General features: G+C 31.8%; 1 protein-coding gene across 2 annotated transcripts; it reads left to right on the top strand.

The window, feature by feature from the left end:
- Nucleotides 1–4,928: 4,928 nt before the first annotated feature.
- LOC140432665 (protein RCC2 homolog) lies at nucleotides 4,929–23,407 on the top strand. Of its 2 annotated transcripts, XM_072520706.1 has the most exons (7): nucleotides 4,929–5,163; nucleotides 5,231–5,563; nucleotides 7,455–7,623; nucleotides 12,648–12,805; nucleotides 12,884–13,222; nucleotides 16,839–17,153; nucleotides 20,518–23,407. In XM_072520706.1, exons 2-7 carry the CDS (start codon nucleotides 5,240–5,242, stop codon nucleotides 20,644–20,646), a joined length of 1,434 nt encoding a protein of 477 aa, XP_072376807.1. In that variant the 5' UTR covers nucleotides 4,929–5,163; nucleotides 5,231–5,239; the 3' UTR covers nucleotides 20,647–23,407. The 2 variants fall into 2 exon arrangements, with proteins under 2 accessions (XP_072376807.1, XP_072376808.1); XM_072520707.1 differs by having other exon boundaries at nucleotides 4,929–5,563.
- Nucleotides 23,408–24,742: the final 1,335 nt, after the last annotated feature.

The raw sequence follows: 24,742 nt of genomic DNA on the forward strand, positions 1-24,742 counted from the left end.
AGTGAGTACTACAAACAACATAAAACTGACAAGTTAAAAATACTAAATAATTTAAAAAAAACTGTATAAAAATGAAATAAAAAAGGCAAAGATTAATTCTAATGACAGAGTAATCTTGACTTCAAGAAATCCTCCAAAAACCGTGTGGAATAAAATAAATAGACAACGAGGAATATCTGGGGCTCTACGTCAGGCTCAGAACATCACTCCATATGAGTTTAATATTCATTTTTCTTAAATTGCCTACAACTTAATAAAATATATACCTGGATTATATATGGATTTTTTGAAGAACATCAATGTAAATCCCTCAAAGAGCTTTTCCTTTTCTGAAGTATTATTCAATCAGACCCGGGAAATCATAGACAGCTTAAAAAACAAAAAAGTTCTGACATATATGGCTCAAATGTGGCTCAAATGTTAGTATTACTATGATACAAAATATTATCACAAGCCCTCTTACACACTTAATAAATCAATGCTTTAAAGAGAATAAATTTCCCTCAATTCTAAAAAGGGCTATTATAACATCCATATTTTAAAAAAGGGGAAAATGACGCCCCTGAGAACTATAGACATTGAAGGCCAGATTTTGACTACCATTGAAAATAAATTACGAAGATGGAACGATTATATGCAATAATTATTCGAAGATGCAGCACGAAGTAACTATGGCCATTAAGCGGATTAAAGTTGGAAAATCACCAGGACCTAATGAGGTGCATGGTGAAATTTTACAGCTGTTAGAGGCACACCAAATCACAGCTCTTACGAAACTATTCAACAACATCTACGAGACTGGTTACTTACCAAAAGGCTATCAATATTCATTCAACTTCCTAAAATAGCCATCGCTAGAAAATGTGAAGAACATAGATTAATTAGTTTGATGAGCCATGTATTTAAAGTGCTCCTTAATATCATTCACTCGCGCATATACACCAAATTAGAAGAACACTTGAGTGAAGTTCAATTTGGATTGAGAGCAGGACTCGGAACGAGGGAAGCACTTTTTAGTTTGCAAGTTCTAATACAGAGAGCCAGGGATGTCAACTGCGATGTGTATGCATGTTTCATTGATTTCGAGAAGGCATTTGATAAAGTCCCACATGGGAAACTAATCGATATCCTAAAAACTTCAGGACTCGATGGTAAGGATATAAGACTGATCTTAAACTTATATCTCCAACAAAAAAACAACAGTACGATTAGAAAATGAACTATCCGAGATCTTCACAGTCGAAAAAGGAGTTAGACAGGGTTGCATATTGTCACCGGCATTATTTAACATATACTCTGAAAACATGTTTAGAGAGGCCTTGGACGAATCAGAAGATGGGATTGCTGCAAATGTCCAACTTATAAACAATATTAAAAATGCAGACGATACAGTGTTGCTGGCAGATAGTGCGCAGGGGCTCCAAAAGATGATTGACAACGTTGTAGAAGCATGTAACAAATACGGCTTAAAACTAAATTGTAAGAAGACAAAAATAATGATCATTACAATAGGCGATACACCGTTAGAAAGACTGAAAAAAATATGCTTTTTGGGTTGCAATATTAAGGATACTTGGGATCACAGCTACGAAATAAAAACTCGTACTGAAAAAGCTAGAAGCTGTGTTAACAGCCTTAGGAAGATTCTGTGTAACTTATCTTTAAGTATCAATATACGCATACGAATTCTTAGATGTTATGTCTTTAGTGTCCTCTATGGAGTAGAAAGCTGAAGCCTTACAGAAGATGCCATAAAACGATTAGAGGCATTTGAAATGTGGTGCTACCGACATATGTTGAGGGTCTCATATATACACCCAAAGACAAAGAAATTATTAACACCAACAGAAAATTGGCTTACTTTGGCCACATCATGCGTATTGATAAATACCGACTTCTACAGTTACACTCTATAAGGCAAGACTGAGGGTAAGAAAGGCCCTGGACGTACAAATATATCCTGGCTGGCCAATTTTAGGAAGTGAACTGGTCTAACGTTAACTGATCTATTTCGAGCTGCTGTGAATAGAATTAGATGGGTCAATGTGGTCGCCAACATCTCTAGAAGATAGGGACATTTAGAAGAAGAGAACTATAGGCCTGTTGCATTACTCCCAGTCGTCTCTAAAATAGTAGAAAAGGCCATTGCTTTGCAAATCACAAGCTTTTTTGAAAGTAACAATTATTTTTCAGGATCACAGTTCGGTTTGAAAAATCGGAAGATCGAGAAAAACGCACAAATCCTAGACTATTACATGATCGACGAGGTTTCCTACAAGGTATTGAGGGCTGCTTATTTCAAGGCGCATTACTTCTTTTTCTTCTTCTCCTTTTTATGTAGACGTGACTCTGTCTGTTTTCCATTGTGCCTCCAGTAAGTTGTCGTTTGAAACGACGGGGTTTCAAACGACTCGTTTCATCGTTTACGTGGTCTTTATACTGATCGTCGTCTTTACTACTCTATTTGATGTCATTCTACTACTTTCATTATATTCTTCTATTTCTTGATGTTGTCCACGTTGCATCTACACTGTATATTTGTACTTCTAGCTCTGTCCCATAGTGTTTTACTATCAATTTTTTTAAGTGTTTTCATCTCTGCTTTTTCTAACATCCTTTTTGTCCTCTCTGTGTCAGGTTGTGTTTCTGTCACGTATCTCATTATTGGTCTGATGACTGTTTTGTAAATTCTGTAATATAAGTGAAATGGTTAACTAGAGGAGCAGTACTGAAAAGATTTTTTGATGTTACAAAAGAAAGCAACGCTAAATGAAAAAGGAAAATTTATTCCAGTGAACCTCATTGGTTAATAGACCTTGAATATTAGGCTTTAAGCAACTGTAAATTAATATCGGATAGACTGTCATTACAGCGTTTTAAATAAAAATAAACCCTCATGAAATATATCTACGAGCATTTTCTGAATTGTAAAAGCGTTTTTGTGAAGTTGTTCTAAATTTTCAGGGGCAAGAATTCTAATAGAGCTGCAAAAACAGATCAATAACCGGTTATATGACTTTAAGGAGGTTTCTGACAATCTGGAAATGTTTGCTAACCCATCTTCGTTTGCTATTGAACACATATCCAGTAAAAGGAAAAAGACAGTTAAGATTTGATTTCACGTACAGTGCGTCTGTGTATCCGCCTTATACTTATTTTGCCCTAATAGGGTTCATCAGAGACGGATATTCACAGTCGCTCTGAACTTGAAAATAAATCTTCTCTGTCTTAGGAAGCAACTCTAACATGGCTTCGTATAGACGCAAATAGCGACATCTGATATTAAAATCCGTAAATTAATTTTCGAAATCAAATTCAGATTTTTGCTTTAATCTGTGCCTTCTAATAATTGCAAGGCAAAATAGACGTTAATAAAGATGTTATTAGAGACATGGGGAATCTAAAAATGAAAACTATTTACTACAACTGATTAATGAAAGTGATAAAATTAATTGATCTCTGACTTGAAAACTGACTTTATTCTTGGCAAAATACAAAAACTGCATACGAAAGCTGTACTCTTTACCTTTAAAACGCATCTTGATTTTTGTCGATAGGATATTCGGATCAAAAGATATCGAATTTTTATCGTAGAGCTAATACAAATTTTAGTGAACATTGATTTCGCGTATGTAACTGACATGCAAAATCGACTGTCGCTTCAAGAGCTGTTTTTATGAGAACGGTTCATTCTACACAAAAAATGCTTATTCATATTTTTGTTTAAAATTATCTCAGCTACATTTTTGATTTAAAACATTTTTTTCTACGGTGTACAGATTCTTGGTAAATCGATTTGTTTGTGTTTTACCTCCCTGCGTGGGGGGTTTTAGGTGGAAGCCCAGGTGTAAAAGTGGTAAACTTTTTTGGATCTTTTTTGTCGTCACAAAATTAATATTCTCGGTTGTTAAAATTCAGCTTGTTTTTATGATTTTTAGGGGTCAACTCGTTTATTTTTGTACTTAAACGGTACAAAAACTAGGGCTCTTTTATGAGTTATATATATAATTTGTTTACTTTGTTTTTCTCCTAAAACTCTTTTCTTTCTAGTTCTAATAATAAAGTAATTACTAATTGTTTTTAAATGCTTTGACAATAAACCCTCACATAATCTCAAATTTGTAAGACTCACTGGGTCAGCTGAATGGCAGTTGCAGAGTTCGTATTGGTTGGTTGAAAATAAGGTGGTTAGCTTGGACCAGTATAGTGGAAATAAGTTGTTTTGCATGTAAAGGTGATTTTTAACATGCTTTTACCATCGGTAATTATTTTTTTTAGCATGAATCAGATATAATAAACTATTTTGGCTAGAACAGAACACTGCATTGGCACATCTAACTCAACTTTGATTGTTGTGTGACTTAAGGCTGTTTGCATGTTACCTCCTCAAATATTGCTCTCGTCTTACAAGATGAGCATTTGTGCCACTTTGCCAAAAAGGAAGCAAAAAGAGCTGTAACAAAAGCTAAATCAGAAGCGTAAAATAAAGAACAATAGATTTTAACAGGATTAGATGTATCTCAGATGATAATAAAATGCAAATGCTGGAAGAGAATATTAAAAAGCGAAAAACATATTTTGACAATTTAAGGGACTACTTTGCGTATTAAGTTGTCTACATTTTGGCGGGTATTGATTTTATTAATATCTACATTTTAAAACGATTATAAAGTGAAAATAGCAAAAATTAAATGATTATATTGATTATTAATAATTTCAGCATTTACCATTTAGTACTACGTTACAGAATATATATATGATATTTAATATATTTTTAACACCTGGAATTTAATACAATTGAAATTTGATCAAATGGGAACCAGGTGTAAAAGTAACGACATACGTTTGGAACATTGACATTTAAAAACAATAGTTAAAAATATAAGTTTCTAAAATTTATGTTGGCAGCAATAGTTTAGTGATTTGTGCCGATGAAAACATCATAAAATGCCGCTAATAAAAAATACACTAGTTGTTTGGTTTGGTTTGTATCCGCTTTCGTTGGGTGATTAGCCATTTTGCTTTTTGCTCAATTGTTGAGAAAGCCGGTTTTCCATAAGTTCGTATCTACCTCAAATTTTGTGTCTTTATCGTTTAAAAATCGCATTACAATTTACATTTCAATACATATAATCATTTTAACACGAAAATAAAGAACTAAAGGTTTGTGTAAATTGGTTTCTGAAGAATACCGTTGTTTTCTAAGCTTAACCTTTATCTCTTTGTGCAGAATTTTACCATGTCCACATCTCTTAAGAGAAAGAGGGCCCCCTCGAAAAAGGCAGCTGGGAAGAAAAATAAGAAAAGTTTAGACATGGATTCTGATTTAAGTGAAGGCAGTGGTGGTGAAAATAACGTTCAGCCTGATGAAGTCCTCATAGCCGGAGATGGGGATATCAATGAAACCCCTCTACCAAAAGAGTTGTTGAATACCATGATCAAACCTGCTGGTCAGCTAATCTTTTTCGGAAATATTAACTGGGACACGATGGGTAAGAGGGAAGTAAAAGGACAGAAAATTTTGCCCATGTTGTACTGGCCCCACAGGTTTACTGATCTAAGGGTATGTATTACCTATTTGTTTTTATAACAATAAATATCAAACAACTAATTGTGGCATACCAATACCATCTGTTAATTATTTTTAATATCTGATAAGAATTCTAATCATCAGGTGCACTACAGGCTAATGAACTTTGTAACTACATTCAACTATACTGTTGAATACATGTTTGCTTCTAAGAAAGAATTGTTAAATAATACTAGATGCAAGCACAAGTTTGTTTTCATAGAAAAATACCTAGATTTTTTCATTTAATCATATTTTAGTTATTAAAAACTCAGTAATATTTATATATTTATTAGAAAGCACTTTATTGTTTTGTCTTCTTAGTACTGTAGTTTTTAATATTTATGAATGGAAACAGCACTTATACATTACATAAAAAGTAAAGTTATATATGCTCTACTATTAGAAATTGTTTTTAAATATGTTTGTAAGAGAAGCAATAAGCATTACATAAGTTAATGAAACCAAATATTAAAACTTTTTTTTGAAAGTTATATTGCAAAAAATGCATTCAAAAAGGTTTTGAGGAAAAGAGAAGCACTAAGCATACAAAAAAAAATTATACAGCTATCTTAGATCTAGATTAGTGTATCTAAGATCTGTAGAATAAATAAGTAAAAGAAATCCCAATTAACTAAAGTATACTAACAAAAATAATAAAACTAGCAAAGAATATGGCATAATTTTGGAACCAAAAAAAAACTGTTGTATCTGCAAAACTAAATATGTTACAGAAAATGTTTCAATTATGAACTTTACATAATTGTAAAGTTCATAATTGAAACATTTTTTGTAACATATTTAGTATTGCAGATAACCAGTTTTTTTTTGGTTTCTGAAAAATAGAGATTTTGGAATGTATACCTTTTTTAACTCACTGATTCAATTATGGTAAATTTGTAAATAAAAAAATTAAAGTAATAACCAAATGAAAGAAGTAGCAGTAAGAATTCTCAAAAATAAGATAAAGCAACAAGTGTCTTTTTTAACATGAAAAATATTAACCATTTGTGACTTAAATCTTGAACTATAATTAGTAATAATAAATTGTTATGTATGTTCTATCCTACTGTATTGAAACTTATACAATCAATAAGAACGGGAATCAAACATCTGATATGCATTTTTAAGGGATAGTTACTGAGTACCATAGGTGGATAAAATTAACTACAGTCAACTGGTTTGTTACCCCAAAACTTCCGAACAGAAGAGACACATGAAGAATAATATAAAATCAACTATTTAATAAAACTGTTGTAATAATAATTGTAGTAGTTTTTAATTTTTTTAAACTAAAAAGATATATTTTCTTAGCATTAGTTTCTACATAAAAAAGAACTTATAATTTTTCTGAAAGTCAAGAAAATAACAGAATTGTTACATTTAACTATAAATATTCTTTTGGTTATGGGTATCTACCTAACAGTGAATCTGTGCTTGCTTGTCATATTGCAAATTTTCATGGTAATTATATCTTTATACTGTATTTTATTTTTAATTTCTGTAGCTTTTTCAATGATTCCATAAGCAAATGTAATGTCCCTAAGCAATATTTGCATTTTATTGATTTGATATCTACCACAGTATTACCATGTACTACACAATTCCTGAAAAATCGTAGTGAGATCAATTTGCTCATATAAATTATTGGTTTGTATTTCATTTTCTTTATTTTGCGTATGTTTATTGAAATTTTGTTTTGTAAATGGTGTCTCTTTTTCTTCATTATCTGTTTTACCTATATACAGTTTTTATTATTATGTACATATTTCCCTTGTAGTTAATTTTCATTCTGTACCATTTTAGTTTCTTTAACTGTCATAGTATACCTTACATTGTTTTACAATAATGAGTTAAATTGATAGTAAAACAATGTTTATTCTAGATTCGGTTAGTTGTAAGTGGGTGTGTGGCAGGTCATTCCATCCTAGTCACAGAAGACGGCAAAGCAATGACTTTTGGCAGAAATCCTCAAGGTCAACTAGGACTAGATGATACTGAATCTAGGACAACACCTACTTTGGTACCTGGACTGGAGAACATGAACATTATAGGTAATATTTTCTAACAAAGTTAGGGGGCATTCAAGTATTACGTAACATAATTTTTTAAGATTTTTGACCCCCTCCCTCCCATGTAATGCACTGTAACATTTTACAAGACCCCTCCCTCTACCTAAACTTTACGTAACAGCCAAGTGACCATTTTTACCTAAAAGTAACAATTATACAGTAAAGCCTCGCTATAACAGACTTCAGATATAAGGGACCAAAAATCATACCAATAAACCAAAAAAATCATACCAATAAACATACCACTGTATTTTACAAAGAATTTCAGCAAAAGGTTTATTATAGTATAATCAGGACACATTTTTTCAAATTAGTCATATTATGTATGTATTTTTAGCTGAAAAATAAATTAAGCATTCCTAAGAGAAACATAATATTTTATCATCAACATAGATAATGTAAAATCATCAATATTTTTTCATCTTTCTACACATCATGTGGGAATGAGATATAAATTTCTTACTGGCAGCAATAGCACATATTAGGGGACTCCCTAATATAATATGGTGTGGGTTTTTATGATTATATGGGTGTTTACAATACAAAGTTGGTAAATAACTTTATTATTGTTTTAATTGTATTTACAATAATAGTAAATAAAACAACAGATTTCTAACTTGCAATAATAAACTTTTACTGCTAATCTTACAATTTTTATGTTTTCCCTACTCCATTCTCACATACATTTTTGGCTTCATCCCTTATGGTATTTCTCATGCATTCTTGTATTTTAACTTCTTTTAATAATAAATTCCTAAACTAATATATTTATTTCTGCATTTTGCAAGACAGTTAGAAATGGAAATGTAGCTGAAATAAAAGATTTTATTCAAATTAAAATCGTATTCTTAAAAAAAAAAAATTAGAAATAAAATTATGAGATAGGTATCTTCTTTCTCTTCTTGGGCCATGACATCTTTTGCATTTGATCATTCTTTGACGTAATTTTAGGTTTAAATTGTGGTCACAGAAAAATATTTGGTTTTTCGAAACACTGTGTAAGCTGCTTCAATTCTGTACTCGATCCCTTTGCTTGGTTCTAGTTGGTCTGCAGTGTAGTATCCCAAATATTTAAATGGAATCATAAATTTTGTCCTAGAAACATAGATTTCTACCATCAATGACTTTGGTTCTTAATATGTTCAAAAGTCTTCCAGGCCTCACGCTGACTGGATCGAAAGCCATGCCACGTTACATTGGTCGCTACATTTTTGGAGGAGTACATTTAAGCCAAAAAGTGCCTCACTGGTACCCAGGCCATTCCTAAATCCAAACTGGGTTTCATCTAGGTTTATTTCGTAATGAATAATGCGAAGAAACGACTTTTCAATGTGTGGCTCATCAGACTAATTAATCTGTATTCGTCACATCTTTTTGCCTGCTGTTTTGTCAGAATTGCTATAAAAACATACTTGAACCATTCCTCAGTTATTTTAATCAGTAGTATTATACAGCATTACAAAGCTTAACTAGAGCACTGATGTGGTTCTCTTGTATAATTTTAAGTGTTCAGCTGTTATTTAGGATGGCAGTGAATAAAATTAAGATAGCTGTAATGGTAACCAATGTTCTGAATGGATGTGGTACGTGAAGAAGAAGCTGGGATATTGTCTGGTCCAGTTGCGTTCTTGGTTTTGACTGATTTTATAGTATAAAGCAATTCAGATTTTAAAATTTCAGGCCCTTCTTGATTTACATTGCTCTGTATGTTTGGCCTGTCATGTTGGAGCAATTTAGTTTACTCTGTGTTTCAAATATTTCTCGTTCATCAATGATAACTTTTTCTTCATTATCAACAAGAGTATTAGTGTTTTTCTTATTATACAGTCCAGAAACTTCACAAACTTTCTTGTGCTGCAAATTGAACATGCCATGCTTCTTTTATAATGTGTCCATTTCTGACACCACTTTACTTTAGCTGCTCATATTTTTTGTTCTATTCTCTTTGTTTTTTCTTTGTCCTTGTATTGTCTTCTTTGTTCAAAAAGGACTAGAGTATTTCTTCCGCCATGCATTGTATCTATTAGTTATACTATGTTCTTCTATTATCTTGGATGTATGTACACAAAATAATGTATGTTTTCTCAATATTTTCGGTTGTTCTTGTTTCTTTCATGTGATTGTTTACATCATTTTCTATTTTACTTTTGTTGACATCTGAAATAGTCAAATTCTTTTGCTGATGTTTTTTCTCTATTCGTTTTAGTCTAACTCTTGCATCAGTGACTAAAGGGTTGTGAATATCTGCTCCAGGGTATGTTGTAACTCTGATGGAGTTTCCAAATCTCTTGTTGATAAGAATGGAATAAAGATGTAGGTATTTAAAAAAAATTCAATTGAAGTTACTAAATACTCCACCATACATAGGTTTGACAGACACTCAGATGCTTTCAATATTGGCATCCGGAGAGCAGATAGATAGGGTTCTGGAATTTTTAAACTACTTGCATCAACTTCGTCTTAGTTGAGACAATCGGCATCCTCAGGCGATGTTTTATTGTAGCGCACAATGCAGAGAACCTCATTTGCCCTTTTGGCAGCAATTCACATTGTAGTGATGGACAAAAGAGATCATAGCATTAAATGCTTTCAATGGAGGCGACAGATTAAATTAAAACCTCACAAGAAGTGGTGAAAACTTACATGATCCTTTATCTTACTGACTAACTACCACGAGTTTACTTGGGATTTGAAGGATTGTGCAAGCTGTGTGCAGGAAATCCAGAAAGATAGATTTCAGTACACTCCTGGAGCTACAACAGCAGCATTCGTCCGCACATTTAATCACTTGCAAGTAATATTATGATTTACGGATTTGATGTCTATACAATGCCAGATTAAGTTCTGCTGGATCCCGAAAGCTATCTTCAGGCTCTCTGTATTCCGCCGAAACATTGTAGTTGTCAATTTTCACTTTTTATCCTAACTCTTGATGACATTACAGTATGAATTCAATTTAACAACACTGACTACAGCAACATGTTTCTTTGTATTACTGATATCGAAAACAAAATAAAAAGGATGTACTATTCAGTTGAAGGATTTCCTGTAAAACATAAACAAAAGTATCATGCTAACAATATTGTACAATACAATCGAAAGATTTTCCTTAAAACATAAACAAAAAGGATTGCTAACTTGAGAGATTTTAATTCCATAGTTATTTTCTTTAAGTAAAAAACAATTGCATTGTTCGAAAACCCCCCTCTCACTCCTTTAACGGACCTAGATGTTTTACAACCCCCTCCCTCCTTAATTGCGTTATGTAATACTTAAACGATCCCTTAAAAGAGATTTTTAGTATTCTATAATGCTAGAAGTTCTAGATAAAAAAAAAGAAGGTTCTGATATAAATGTATTCACATATATTTTATTATATTTAAAAATAAATTAACATGTATGTTAAAAAAAAATATGAAGAATCTAAAATCTTTGGTTGCATCTTACTGTATAGAAATACCATCAATTTTACACATGTTTAAATTTTTTTATCATCATTATTTTCTTATAACTTTTCTAGAACTGAAGCATGTGATAAAAATTTGATAATTATAATATAAATAAACTATTAGTATAATATCTAATAATTTATTTGATTATTTAAAAATATTACTGGCATTGTTTTTTAAAGTCTTAAGAATGTGAAAAGCAGAAGAATATGGGAAGACAGAGGATCAGAAAAAGACTTATTGATCCACAAATTCAACAGGATTCTTCCTTACACTGAGAGAAATATATATACCAACTTTCAAAGCCCTGGGATTTTTCATGTAAGAAAAAGAAATTAAAAGATGTTTTCTATATTTAAAAATATGCGGTGCATTATATTATAGGCATATGAATGTCAAAAGCAGAAGAAGACCCGTTCACAGCAAATTCAATATGGTAATTTACACAAATAGGAACCAAATTTCAAGTCTTCAATTAAAGGAGAAAGAATAAGATTATGGGAAGACGGACATCCATTGATTGTAATTTCAATAGGCGTTCTTCCTTGCACAAAGAGGATATGTATCAAGTTTCAAGCCTCTAGGACTTTTACTTCAAGAAAAAGGAACCACAAGAATATAAAAAGATCTGTTTATTCCAAACTTAACGGAGTTTTTACTTACACCAAGGCCTGTTTACTTAGTTTTAAGACTTTTCCTTTAAAGAAAAGAAAAGGCATAAGAATGTGAGAAGAATATTGAGTCCTGTTGACTCAAAATTTAACAAGTTTTCCTTACACCAAGTAGAACTTATGCACTTTTTTCCCTGCAAGGAAAAGAAGTATTGTTTCAGGACTGTTCAAGAAAAAGTGTAACAATGAAAAAAGGAAGACTCTAGGACTTTTCAAGAAAAAGAAAAAGCACAATAATATGAAAACAAGATTTGCAACTCTCAATTCAAGATGATTCTTCCTTGCAACCAAGAGGAATCTGTTTATAAATTTCAAAACATAAGATTCTCTTTTCAAGATAGAGAAAAGACAAGAGAATATGAAGAGAGGAAGGATGACTTATGAACTCAAATTAAATGAGGAATTTCATGCATTCATTACATTCCAAAAGGAATGTACTGAATGTTTGTACTACCTCAAGGACTTTACTTTAGTAAAGTCTTTGTATTATAAATTTCAAGATTCAAGAACTTTTCTTTCAAGAGAAATAAAAGGAATAAGGATATGAAAACAAGAAAAGCAGTTAAACAGAAATGTAGTAGGGTTTTTCTGTATACCAAGAGGAACCTGTGTAGCAATTTTCTATAAGAAAATAGAAGGCAACAGTTTATTAATATTATATTAAAATATTCCAATTAAGTTTTATATTTAATGCTGGGACCACCTGTTGGCAGATCTTCAAAAAAACTAATTTTTTGGGGATGCAGACAGGAAACAGTCTTCCAATTATATTATACAAAATATGTGTTGTGGCTATAATATATGTTTAAAATATACTTTATAAACTTACACATTATAAATAAGTATATATACGACATATATCTTAATGAAACTTTAAACATTTTAGGTGCTGCTTGTGGTCGACATCATTCATTGTTTTTGACAGACAGTGGAACTGTCTATGCATGTGGAGATAATAAGTCAGGTCAATGTGGAGTAGGAAACTTACAACCCCAAATTTTAGTACCAACAAGGATCAATTATAGAGGACCTCCTATAATAAAAGTATGTTGAAAAATATTCTTGAGAAAGATTCGTGAATTTATTTTGTCTTTAGTGTTTCATTAATATTTTATGTTATAGGTAGGCGCTGGCGCTGAATTTTCTGTTATTCTTGACATAAAAGGTGGTCTCCACTCATTCGGCTTGCCTGAATATGGCCAACTTGGACATAATACTGATGGCAAATATTTCAAAACTAGCACCAAACTGTGCTTCAACTATCAAACCAGTCCAAAACGCATTGTTCTATATATAGAGAAGAGTAAAGATGGACATGTTTCAGCTGTGGATGTCACTGAAATAGTCGACTTTTCATGTGGTCAGAACCACACAGTCGCTATTGACAGCAAGAAGAGGGCATTTTCATGGGGATTTGGAGGATTTGGAAGGCTAGGACATGCGGAGCAGAAGGATGAGATGGTAAGATATTACTTGATTTTTTATAAAAAAAATTTTTAGATTTGGTTTTTTTTTTATTCTTAAAAATATATTATTAATACATCTTAAGGAAGATATTTAAATATAAATGCTAGCTTGAAGTATTTTATTACATCTGCGTAAATTGAATTTTGTATGCCTATCTGTCTCTTAGTAAAATGATCACACTTTTTTTTATTAAAGTTTACAAAATGTCAGGCATCAAATGAAAATGCTCAATAAAATAAATCCATATTTATTTACCTTACTGTCAAGTGATTTAATCCACTGTCTAAACAAAATATTTTCACAAATTATTGTCTAATGAAATGTGTCTGCTAAACTAATGATTATGTATATATAAATAACAAAATTTAGAGTTAGTAATGAAGAAAAATTCCTCTGATTGCAAAAACTTTGTTTTAAAATATTTAAATGTCGGGCTAATTGACTCGGCCAAGGCCATCAAACCGTAATGATTTAATATTACAAAAAATTACAGACTTTCTATTTACAAAATGGCGCATTAACCATGGGGAAGGTTATTAGCGGGTGTTGAATTATAAAAGTCTCTTTATTTTAAGAAATCTTTCAAAATGTGTCTTACTGGAGACTATTATACTACTTATCACTCCATATTCCACTCACATCTTTCAGACACTCACAGAGTATTTGATCTGCAGAAAAAGGCAGTGAAGTTCCTTGCTGGTTTGAGAGTTAGGGAAGTTTGCCGTCAGGCTTATGAAAGATTGGGAATTCACCCTCCATATTCCTCTATAAGTCACAAAGATCACCATGGTTACGATACTAGGCACAAACACAATATGATACCAGCATATTGGCGTTTGAAAAGGTGTCAAAATGGACCAGGATATTGGGCAATAAAATGTTTTAATGTTCTGCATAAAAATATCAAAAACTTACCAGAGAAGGAATTTGAATTTGAAAATAAAATTTAAAAAATATTGATAAAAAATTCCGTTTATTCAATTCAGGAATATTTACAACATAATTTTAAAGCTTTCTGTCATTCAGATTCGGATTCAAATACACTGCAAGAAATAGGTATTTGTTTAGAATATTCAGTATCTTCTTTTATAAAGGCTGTGGCTTGATATGTCAAAGAAAATTTATTTATTTATTTTAGACGGGCTGCTGCCCAATAAGATTAACAATGTTTACAATGTATACAATAAAACAAAATAAAATATAAATATCACAAACTTAATATCACGTAATTTAGTTTTACATATCAAAACGATGATAACATATTCCACAGCCACTCAAATAAACACATGCCTGAGGCCAGAATTGAATTCAGCCTTTGGTGCAAAAAAAATCTAGATCTGGGTGAATATTTGCCCATCTAGTGCTCTAGATATTAGAGTGCTCTAGAAATTATTATATGCATAGTTGTTCCTGTGAAAAGGAACATAAAAAGTTTGGTTGTGTTATGTTCTATGGAGAGGTACATGTAGACCAACCTGCTCAAGTAGCTGAGGACACAAGACTGTAGAATTAATTATACCATAAAGCATCTTTGCATCTTTAATTAATCGTCGGTCATACAATGAAAGAATACCAAGTTGGGTTTCAATTTGATCATAATTTACTTGATTTAATTCACAAGGTATACCCTGTTTATATGAACCATATTTCAAGAACTTGTGTTGAAGTCTCAATTTTATATGTAAATATTATAAGATACATACATAAGAACAACACTTTAGGTGGGGTCTAACTAAAGAACAATATAGTAATGTAGTCGCTTCAATATTCTGAAAGTCTCTAGTGAATCTTTGTATAAAGCCGAACAATTATAAAGGCTTGGAAATTATTGACATATAATGCGATTTAAATAAAAGTTTAGAGTCTAAATTAATTCCCAGATCACAAATTTCGGTAACCCAGTCAACAAAAATGTTTTATATATTATAATTATATTTCATTGGGTCTCTCGATCGCCCAAAAGAAACAGCATGACACTTAGATGCGTTCAGAGCCATGGCATTCAGCACATACCATTCACTCAACCGATCAAGATCGTGTTGAAGATTAACACAATCTTCTGTATTATTGATAATTGTGTAGAACTTTAGATTATCCACAAAAAGAAGAAGTGGTATATATCATTGATGAATATGTTAAATAACAGGGGTCCCAAATGAGAACCACAGTGTACTCCTGAATGAACCTTAATCTCACTGGAAACAAAATCCCTGATACACACCATCTGAACTCGGTCAATCAAGTATGTTCTCAGCCATCTAAGAAGTGGCCCATCAACACCCATTTTTTTTTTAAGTTTAACTATTAAAATATTATGGTTGACCCGATCAAAGGTATTGGAGAAATCAGTGTATAGTGCATGTACCCTACACCTACAGCCCCTCTCCATGGCCTTTCTCATGAAGTCCACAAACACCAGTATATTACATTCAGTTGATCTGCTATTTCAAAATCAAAATTGTGTGTCTACTAGCTGTTTTTCAAGTGAAGCTTTAAGATAGTCACATACAAAACATTCAACTATCTTTGGTATTACACTAGTTATACTAATGGGTCTGTAATTATTCACCAATGAATTATCTTCTTCTTTAAAAATAGGTGTTAAAAAACTAGTTTTCCAGCATTCTGTAAATTCACCCTTATTTAAGAATAGATTAAAAATGTGAAAAAGAGGTCTGGATAATATAAAACAACAATTCTTGAGAAAGCTGGGAGGCAATCCATCAGGACCAGGACCCTTATTCACATCCATTTCTGATAATTTTAAATAAATATCAGATATAGTTATGTTGAAACCAGTCAAGTTAGTAAGACCAGGTGAAGATGAGTCACTGGGTATGTCACATATTTGAGTGGAATAGACTGTAGAAAAATATTCTTCAAAAAGATTTACAATATCTTGTCCATGACCATATTGAACACAACCATAACTTAACACAGTGGGCAAGGAAGGCTTTCCCCTATGTGAATTCACAAACGACCAAAATCCCTTCAAAGTATTTCTTAGTGATAATTCTGTTAAATAAATATGATTTCTTTAGCTTTCAGCTTTTAACAATTTACACTTGGCCCTCAGCTGAGAAAAATTGTGATAATCCAGAAGTGATTTAGATAAAGATATTTTTTATGGGCTTTCTTTTTCTCAACTATCAGGTCCTTCAACTCTGGAGAGAACCAAGAAGGGAATTTACGTTTTGAATACCTTTTTAGGGGGATAAATAATTCTATAGCTAAGTAAACTATATTATAAAAAATATTCACAATTTGATTCAGTGGTTTTCCTAAAAATAAATTATCCCAACAGAACTCTGACTGTATCAGAATTTAACTCTATTTCTTGTGCGATATTATTAATAACCAATAAGAAAAGTGTAGGGCTTAAAGAGGAACCTTGGAGAATTCTGTTGAGGTTGAAGAGTGGGGACCTACAGTTGAATGTTTTTGCAACCTATTTTATAGATAGAGAATAGAAATGTGAGTTATTGATGCAACTTATTAACTAAATGCAATTTTTTTAATGGTTATACATTCCTCCGTAAAAAAAACAAATACTACCTAGTTTTAAATAAAAATTAGCAATAAGTAATACAAACACATTTTCTTCCTGTAGGTACCCCGTCTTATAAAATATTTTGACAGCCAATCCAGAGGCGTGCGCTCAGTTCATTGCGGTTCGACATACTCGTTAGCCGTGACAGAGTTCAATGGTCTCTACATGTTTGGTCAAACCAAAAAAACCGGAGAGGCCAACATGTATCCTAAGCCCATCCAAGATCTTGCTGGTTGGAATATCAAGTGTATAGGAACCGGCCAAACCTCCATTATCGTCGCCGCTGATGAAAGCGTTATTGCATGGGGGGCATCACCTTGCTATGGGGAACTCGGCTTGGGGGATATGCAGAAGACGAGTACTACACCAAAAGAAGTAAGTAAAATAAGTAAATTTATATAAATTAATATGTTAGTGGTCTGCAGTGCTGTTTGATGTTTAGTTTTTTTTGTGTCTTTATCTCTAACCAGAAAATTTTCACTGTCTGCATGCAGGTACTGTAAACTCATAATGTTGTTAATTCTACTGCCACATATTACATTAATCAGAAGATGATTAATCTGATTTCTCGTTTTTCCTCAGTAGCAACCTAGGTCTGCTTATGGATATTTTTATGATCAAACCTCGTTGATTTAATAATATTATTTGATGTATTTAACTAAGACATTGTATGATATTTGATGTAGCAAAATCCACTAGTCCCAGTCAATCATCTTTTCACTGTTGATGTAGAGTGTGTTTAGCAATGAAGAATTATCACATCATGTTTAGGTAAAGCTATAAGAAACGTTTCCAATTGATCATAGAAGACATCTTTAGTTTAATTATTCTTTTCTTTAGTTGTTTGAACTGGTAGAATCGAAATGTTGCATAGTTTTCTTCTAAATCTCATGTAACAAATATTCTGGCTTCCGGTATTAGTCCACCTGATTTCCTGAACAGCTGTGATATACTGGTGAACAGGAATCTCGTGAAACGGGCGGAGCTTCTAGTGCGCAGAGAGAGAAAGTATTCGGTCAGAAAAGGATGGAATTTACCCGAACATTACAATCATTGTACGGCTTGATAATCACTCGGTAGACATTAAAAAATTTACAATGTTGTCAATATGTGGATGATCACAGTAATATTGGGTATTTTTAGTTTGATATCTGAAAATATGAGTTTCAAATAATTTACACAACAATTTAATGACTAAAAGGATAAGGGAATGATTTTTGGCGAGGTATGATTACAATGTATCCCAAAAAATTGTATACAAATGAAGAACAGTTTATCTTAAATTTTACAAAAAAAAACTATTCTTGATAAAAAGCTCAGCTTAGAAGAAAAACAAAAATAATGATTTGATTAAAATATAATATTTACCAAACAGTAGATAATTATGACATGTTTTTATTATAACATTTTTATTAGTTTTTATTAAATCATATTTTAAATAACATTTATTTATTTATTTTATTAATGACATTTTAAATATACTTAGTAATTATTTAGTTTAGTATGCTATACTGTGTGTTAGAATTGACTCATTTTCCATATACATATTAGTATTATGGACTCACATTGGCAACCTTTTCATCATTTTTGTTTAAAATTATCTCAGCTACATTTTTTATTAAAAAAATGTTTTTCTACAGGGTACAGATTCTTGGTAATCCGATCTCTTTGCGTTTTTACTTTACTACTACGGGCGGGGGCGGTTTTGGGGGAAACCGGAGGGCAAAAATGTGGTAAACGTTTTTGCATCTTTTTTGGGGTCCCTAAATTAATATTCTCGGCAAAATTTAGCTGGTTCGTTTGATTTTTAGAGGTTGAGTGGCATTCTCGTCTCTGACGACGGCAGTTATAGTTTTTGGATCATTTTTTATTATACTTCATCTAATTTACAAACCGTTGCACGTCATCCGCGTCATAGCCCGTGAGGTCACATGATACCAACACGAAATATTTAGGAGGTAGGTGTGTTCATTTTTAGAATCACTTTGCCGAGTACAGTGGCATTACAGCCACTAGACATATTTTATTATATACGCGTAGAAATAATATTTAAAGATTTCTATTAATTAAAAAAACCCACAATATGTTTCATTTAATTTATATAAATGCATTATAAAGCGTTTTTATGAAGAACATTTGTTCGGAACACACTGTAACTGTATTCGAACGAAGGCGATATTTTGGCATAAATTGATAACACTTATTTGACAGTTGCGGTGTTGACTAGAAATTAATAAGTAATGAAAAAAGTGTTGTTTTTGTTTAAGTATTCCATTTGACATCTTTATACGACGCATACAAGCTGCTCAAATTGTTTTTAACAAGATTATTTTTCAACTTTTGTTTTTTTTTTTCCTATTTATTTACATTAAATATTAATTTGTTTTGTTGTATAATCCACTTTTGCAATAATTGTGACCTATTTGATTTAAAATGGGTTCAGGATTTTTTTATACTTCGACAACTGGGCTCTGTTATAGAGCAGATTGTAGAAACTCCTTTAGAGCTTTACAAATTTTGACTTTACCTTGTGTATATATTATGCAGTGTCTGTTGCACATTAAACAAAATCTTGGTCAATACAATGCGCATGTAGATTTTCATAAGTATCCCACCAGATTTAATAATAATCTTATACCAGAATTTAGCCGTCTTGAGAGATCCAGAAATGGTTCAAGGTATTTAGCCATAAAATTCTATAACTCAGTGCCAGCTAGAATAAAATCTCTTAATTTTCATCAGTTTAAGGCGAAAATTAAGAGTTACCTTATAGTGAATGCCTTTTTTACGTATGAGGAGTATTTTACCTCCAATTTTAATTTGTTGTAATTGTTGTAAGTATATTTTAAAACACTGTATTTATGTTTTGTGTTTATATTTATGTGTTTATTAACTATATTGACATATTTTATCTTTGACTTGTAAAAAATACTTTTGTATTGATGTATTACCAATAAACCATCTATCTATCTAACTATGTCAACTTCGATCTCTGTCAATGATAATGACGTGCAACTGTATTTAAATTAGATGGACTGTATCTGTGTCTCCACTCAAAGTTGATTTGCTAGTATGTTACTTACTTGGACAGTATCTTCATCATTGCTGCCCTCGTCAATCTCTTCCTTTCCTTCTGTCTCATGATTGGGTGAAAAATAATTATATCATCAGGATGTTCATTATCTGAAAGATTTTCGATCTTGTCATTTAACTCACTTAAAGTTGAAGGTTTGAGTCAGTATCTACAAAAAATATTCATACTCAGTATAGCAAAAAACGCCACCATCCTTGATGAAGAACACCAAACTTTGGTAACCAATACTCAGAAATAAACAATTTATTTTACTCACACTCGATCAACTATGTTTCGAAACTATAAACAGTATCTTAGGTAACCTCAAAAATTCTACAGCAAACACAGGATTTGTACAAGGACTGTTAGATTTTTCTAATAAGTTGGCTTTTCACTACACAAAACAGTATGTGTCATATCTTAGTAAATGGCGATATAACTAAATTTGTATAACATTTGTAAAGTGTCCATGTAAAAGGATGGTGGCCTTATTTGGCTTAAAAAAGAAATTTTTAAAACATGCATGTTCTCTATTTGTGCCACGTAATTATTGATAGATCATATTAAACAGTAACACAGATTTTGTATTGAAAAATATTCTTTTATATTTAAAACAGTAAATTTATATTGTTTACCGAATATACCAGTACATTGTAATTCTTTTAGGTTAACAAACTGTCTGGTGCAAAAGTGACGAGCCTCACCATGGGAATTTGTTTCACCCTTCTCGTCGCATCAGACGAAACCCCCGAACAAAAACAAAAATTGGAAGCGTTGAAAGAGTATACACCTTAGATCTATAAGAAACTATGAAACACTTAGGTAATAAGTTATTCCATGTATTTATGTCACTAATGATATGACCGTTAGAGCAATCGACAGCTTACACTACACACTTACCTTTTTCTTTGAAGTGAGAAAAAAGTATGAACGGAAAACCATCCAAGCGAGTGGCATTAGGGAATGTTTTCAGACTTTAGCTGGCTTAGTACCGATAAAAATTTTGCGTTTCTTAATTTTTTTTGTTTGGTCTAATTAACATGAGATCTTGAATTGTGGTAATACTGTAGTTCCATAAATATTGTATGTAGGTACAATCAATGAAGCTTTCAATGATGCAGATTTTCTATCAAGGGGAATCTATTGTATAAAACTAATATCATTCCAGTGCAGCCTAAAATGACAACCTTTGTGCTGAATTTGTTATAAAAAAGTAAAATAATTCATTTGTCCCTTTGGTATCCGTCCCATGTGTGGTTATTGTTCAGCGAATTAGTAGTACTGCCAAATCTTCATATTAATCATTGCCAGGTAGAAAAAATTAAGTACTGTAAATACACAGCAAAGATGATAATTTTTGTTGGTACAAATCCACTTATATATAAGTCTTAATGTACATAATTCAACATTTCGTTCAATAAGTATTCATATACCTATTATCAACATCAGGTACTAGTTTAACATAGAAATATTTTCGGTATTTTTTAATGTGGTGTAAAATAGTCATTTTTTTAATCTTTTTTTTTTATAAGGTGTACATTTTTATTATTCGTTTGTTTTGACAGATAAGAGAACAAAGTCTGAATTTTTTTCTCACTTCGATTATTTTAAAATATTTGAGCTGTCAACTTCGAGGTAAAGTAAAATTTTCAGGATATACATCTGAAAATTCTTTTAGAAATTAAATGACTTGGTGGCGACATTTTTATAATAATTTTTTTACTAAATTTGGTAGATTTTGTCTTCGGTAAATAATTTTATGTATATAATTTGTCACGAGGTAGTACAATAGTGTCGGTACCATTTGAAGAACTCTATACATCTATAATATATAAAAGTTTTGTACATTTGTTCTACCTTGTGTTATATGAATCGTCATTATAAGTGTTTTATTCAAATAATTTACGTAACTGGGGCCTCCAATATATTAAAATGTACCTCTTTAGTTTTTCTCTATCACTTAAAATCTCTCGTGGTGCCAAATATTGTGTAATGAGCTATTTATCACGATCTTTATATAAGATACTTTTAGTTACCTGCGCTACAGCTCATTGTGTGGGCTGGATCTTTTGTATCTCCATCTGACCTGCAGTATTCTCAAATTTTTTATACAGTTGCTCCAGAGAGGACGAGATCTTCTATGTCTTTTGCCTTCTGGATTTCACCAGTTGAGTTTCTTTTCCCATTTATCCCATTTACCCATCTTAACCTGGCTGCCTTAATCTCTATTACTGAGTTAGGTTCTCTATACATCGTGGCTCTTTTGTTGTGATGATTTATACTTCACAGAAAATGCACATGAACAACTCTATAGATCTTCTGTCAAATCTTTCACTCTGTTCTGAGTAGTTGGTCTTCACTCTTACTTGTAAGAGTCCAAGTTCCTGTCACAGCGAGTACCACTAGTTTGTAATCGTCTATTTTTACTTACTATATAGCAGCTGACTTTTGAATATTTTATTTATTACGAAAAACATATATCCAGCTACTATCCTTGCCTATATTTCTTCTTTGATTTAAGTAATAGTTACTCTGAATTCGTGCATTTATCGCACTCCTATTCTACAACTAGCTGTGACGTTTTTGGCACATTATACAATACCTTAATGCGTTAACCAACAACCTAAAACTACACTATAGTCTATATCATCAACCACCTAGGTCACAAGACTACATCATAAAAATATCTGTTCTGGGGTAAAACTATCTTAGTATCGTTCAAATGATACTGATTTCATTATATGATCTTACATTACATTTCATAGCCTTCCTTTTAATGATTTGTATATTCATATTATTTATAAAAAAATTATCCGAAGACAAATTATCTACCGTGTATACGAGTTTAAATTTTTGGACTATTTTCTAGATATACATATTTTTTTATTTTGCAGTATTTTTTACTTTTGTACATTCGATTCATTTTTATTGTAACTTAATAATAGTTATTATTAGGTGTTAGCTCTGGAAGTTATAGTTGTATTCTACAACAAATAATTGACCTATATGATCGAACAGATCCATAACTTTTACGATTGGATATTCATTTCAGATGACACATTGTTACATACTAAAAGTCATGTAAAATAAAATATAAATTTTGTAAAAATAAAAAAGGAAGCATACAAACTTAATGTTTTTGTATTTTTTATAACAAATGTTTTATGATTCCTTAGTATAAAAACTTTTTTATTATTTTTATGATATACAACCAACTACTGGGAATATTCTCAGTGTGACTTCGTATATATTTTTTATTGATGCTGTCACTATATCATAATTATAAACCAGTACTGCCAAGTTTCTATTTTCATTTAACTTTTACTGCATTTCCAGAGTTATACAAATTGCACTGCAAAGATCATGTTTAGATTAGATGTAAGAAAAAATATTTCCTAGACAACTTCGTTTTTTTTACTCTTTCGATACTTGTAATTACATTAGGTTGAAGATGTTTAACTCTACACTCAAATATCGAATGTATTATATATATTAGATGTATTTTTTGTATTGTTTAATTGTACCTTCTTCGAAATAAACATTTTACATTTAAAAAGTGACTATTTTCTGAATCTGAATGAATTCTCTAATGCAGCATTTCCCAAACTGTACTCCGCAAAGCGCCTACAGGTGCTCCGCTATACAGTGTAGGTAAAAGTTTATGGTCGGTATGGTAAAATTTAACAGGATATCTAACACAGATATAAAATCATATTTTCAGCGAATAGACAAAGATAACAATCATATTTCCCCTTGGTATCCCCTCCCTATTTCTCATTGACACCCATTGCCCATTAGTGAAACGATTAGTTCCGACCACAGATATTTTACATTTCTGGTTCCGATCCTAATATAGCTAAGAAACTAGAGGTGGGTCGTTGACATTTTTATCGGAACCGTTTTTCGTAAACTGTAACTACACTTGAGTGCAAAACAATCGACTCAAAAGTGATATTTGAGGTTACACCTTCTGTTTTAATGTAATAAGTATGAACATAAAAAGATGTCATGTGCAAACAATAACTTTATTATTGAACTTACAAAAACTGCTATTGCATTATTTGGAAGACGCATTATAAAAACAATATGCAATACGAACAGAGTTTCCTAAATATTCATCATTGGAACTAACGCAAAAAGGACGTTATGAACAGAGAAATCATCAATTACAAAATGAATTTCTTTATTTTTCAGTATTTGATATTATCACCCCTACTCCTAATTACACTTTCCAATCGATTTCGCATGGAAATATTTTTATTATAAATTCTTAAGGCATTGCTTCCCATTCATCATTAAACTCAGCTCTCGATTCCATTATGCTCTTTGGTGCATGATTCATGTTCTGGACCCTTCTTTTAAGCTCATCCCAAACATGCTCTATAGGATTTATGTCCACGCTCAACGCAGACCAATTTATTGTAGGTATACCGATCTGTCAGATAGGTGATGGTGACTCGTGTGGTATGGCATCGTGCATTAAAATAATGGCATCACTAATAAATCCCGCGTATGGAACCACATGTTCCTAAAAAATGTCTCTGATATAACGATCCGCCGTTAAAACTCCTTAACGTCCTCCACCAGACACGAAAAACAACTCGGTTTTTTCATCCATGGAAATGCCTGCCCAAAACATACAAGAACCGTCTCCATATGACACAATTTCTCGTATACAACATTGAGCAAATCGGTCTCCTGGCCTTCTATAGACTCGACGCCTCTTGTCGTTGCCATGTAGGTATATCCTACTTTCGTCGGAGAATAATACCTGACTCCATTGATAGTCGCCCCAATCCAGATGTTCTCGAGCAAATTCTAATCGCCTTTTCTTCTGGACTGCAGTTAGCTTTTGACCCGTAGCTGCCCTTTTTGGTGTCAGGTTGGCTGC

This window comes from Diabrotica undecimpunctata, chromosome 1 (genome assembly GCF_040954645.1).
Source record: "Diabrotica undecimpunctata isolate CICGRU chromosome 1, icDiaUnde3, whole genome shotgun sequence".
Lineage (NCBI taxonomy): Eukaryota > Metazoa > Arthropoda > Insecta > Coleoptera > Chrysomelidae > Diabrotica > Diabrotica undecimpunctata.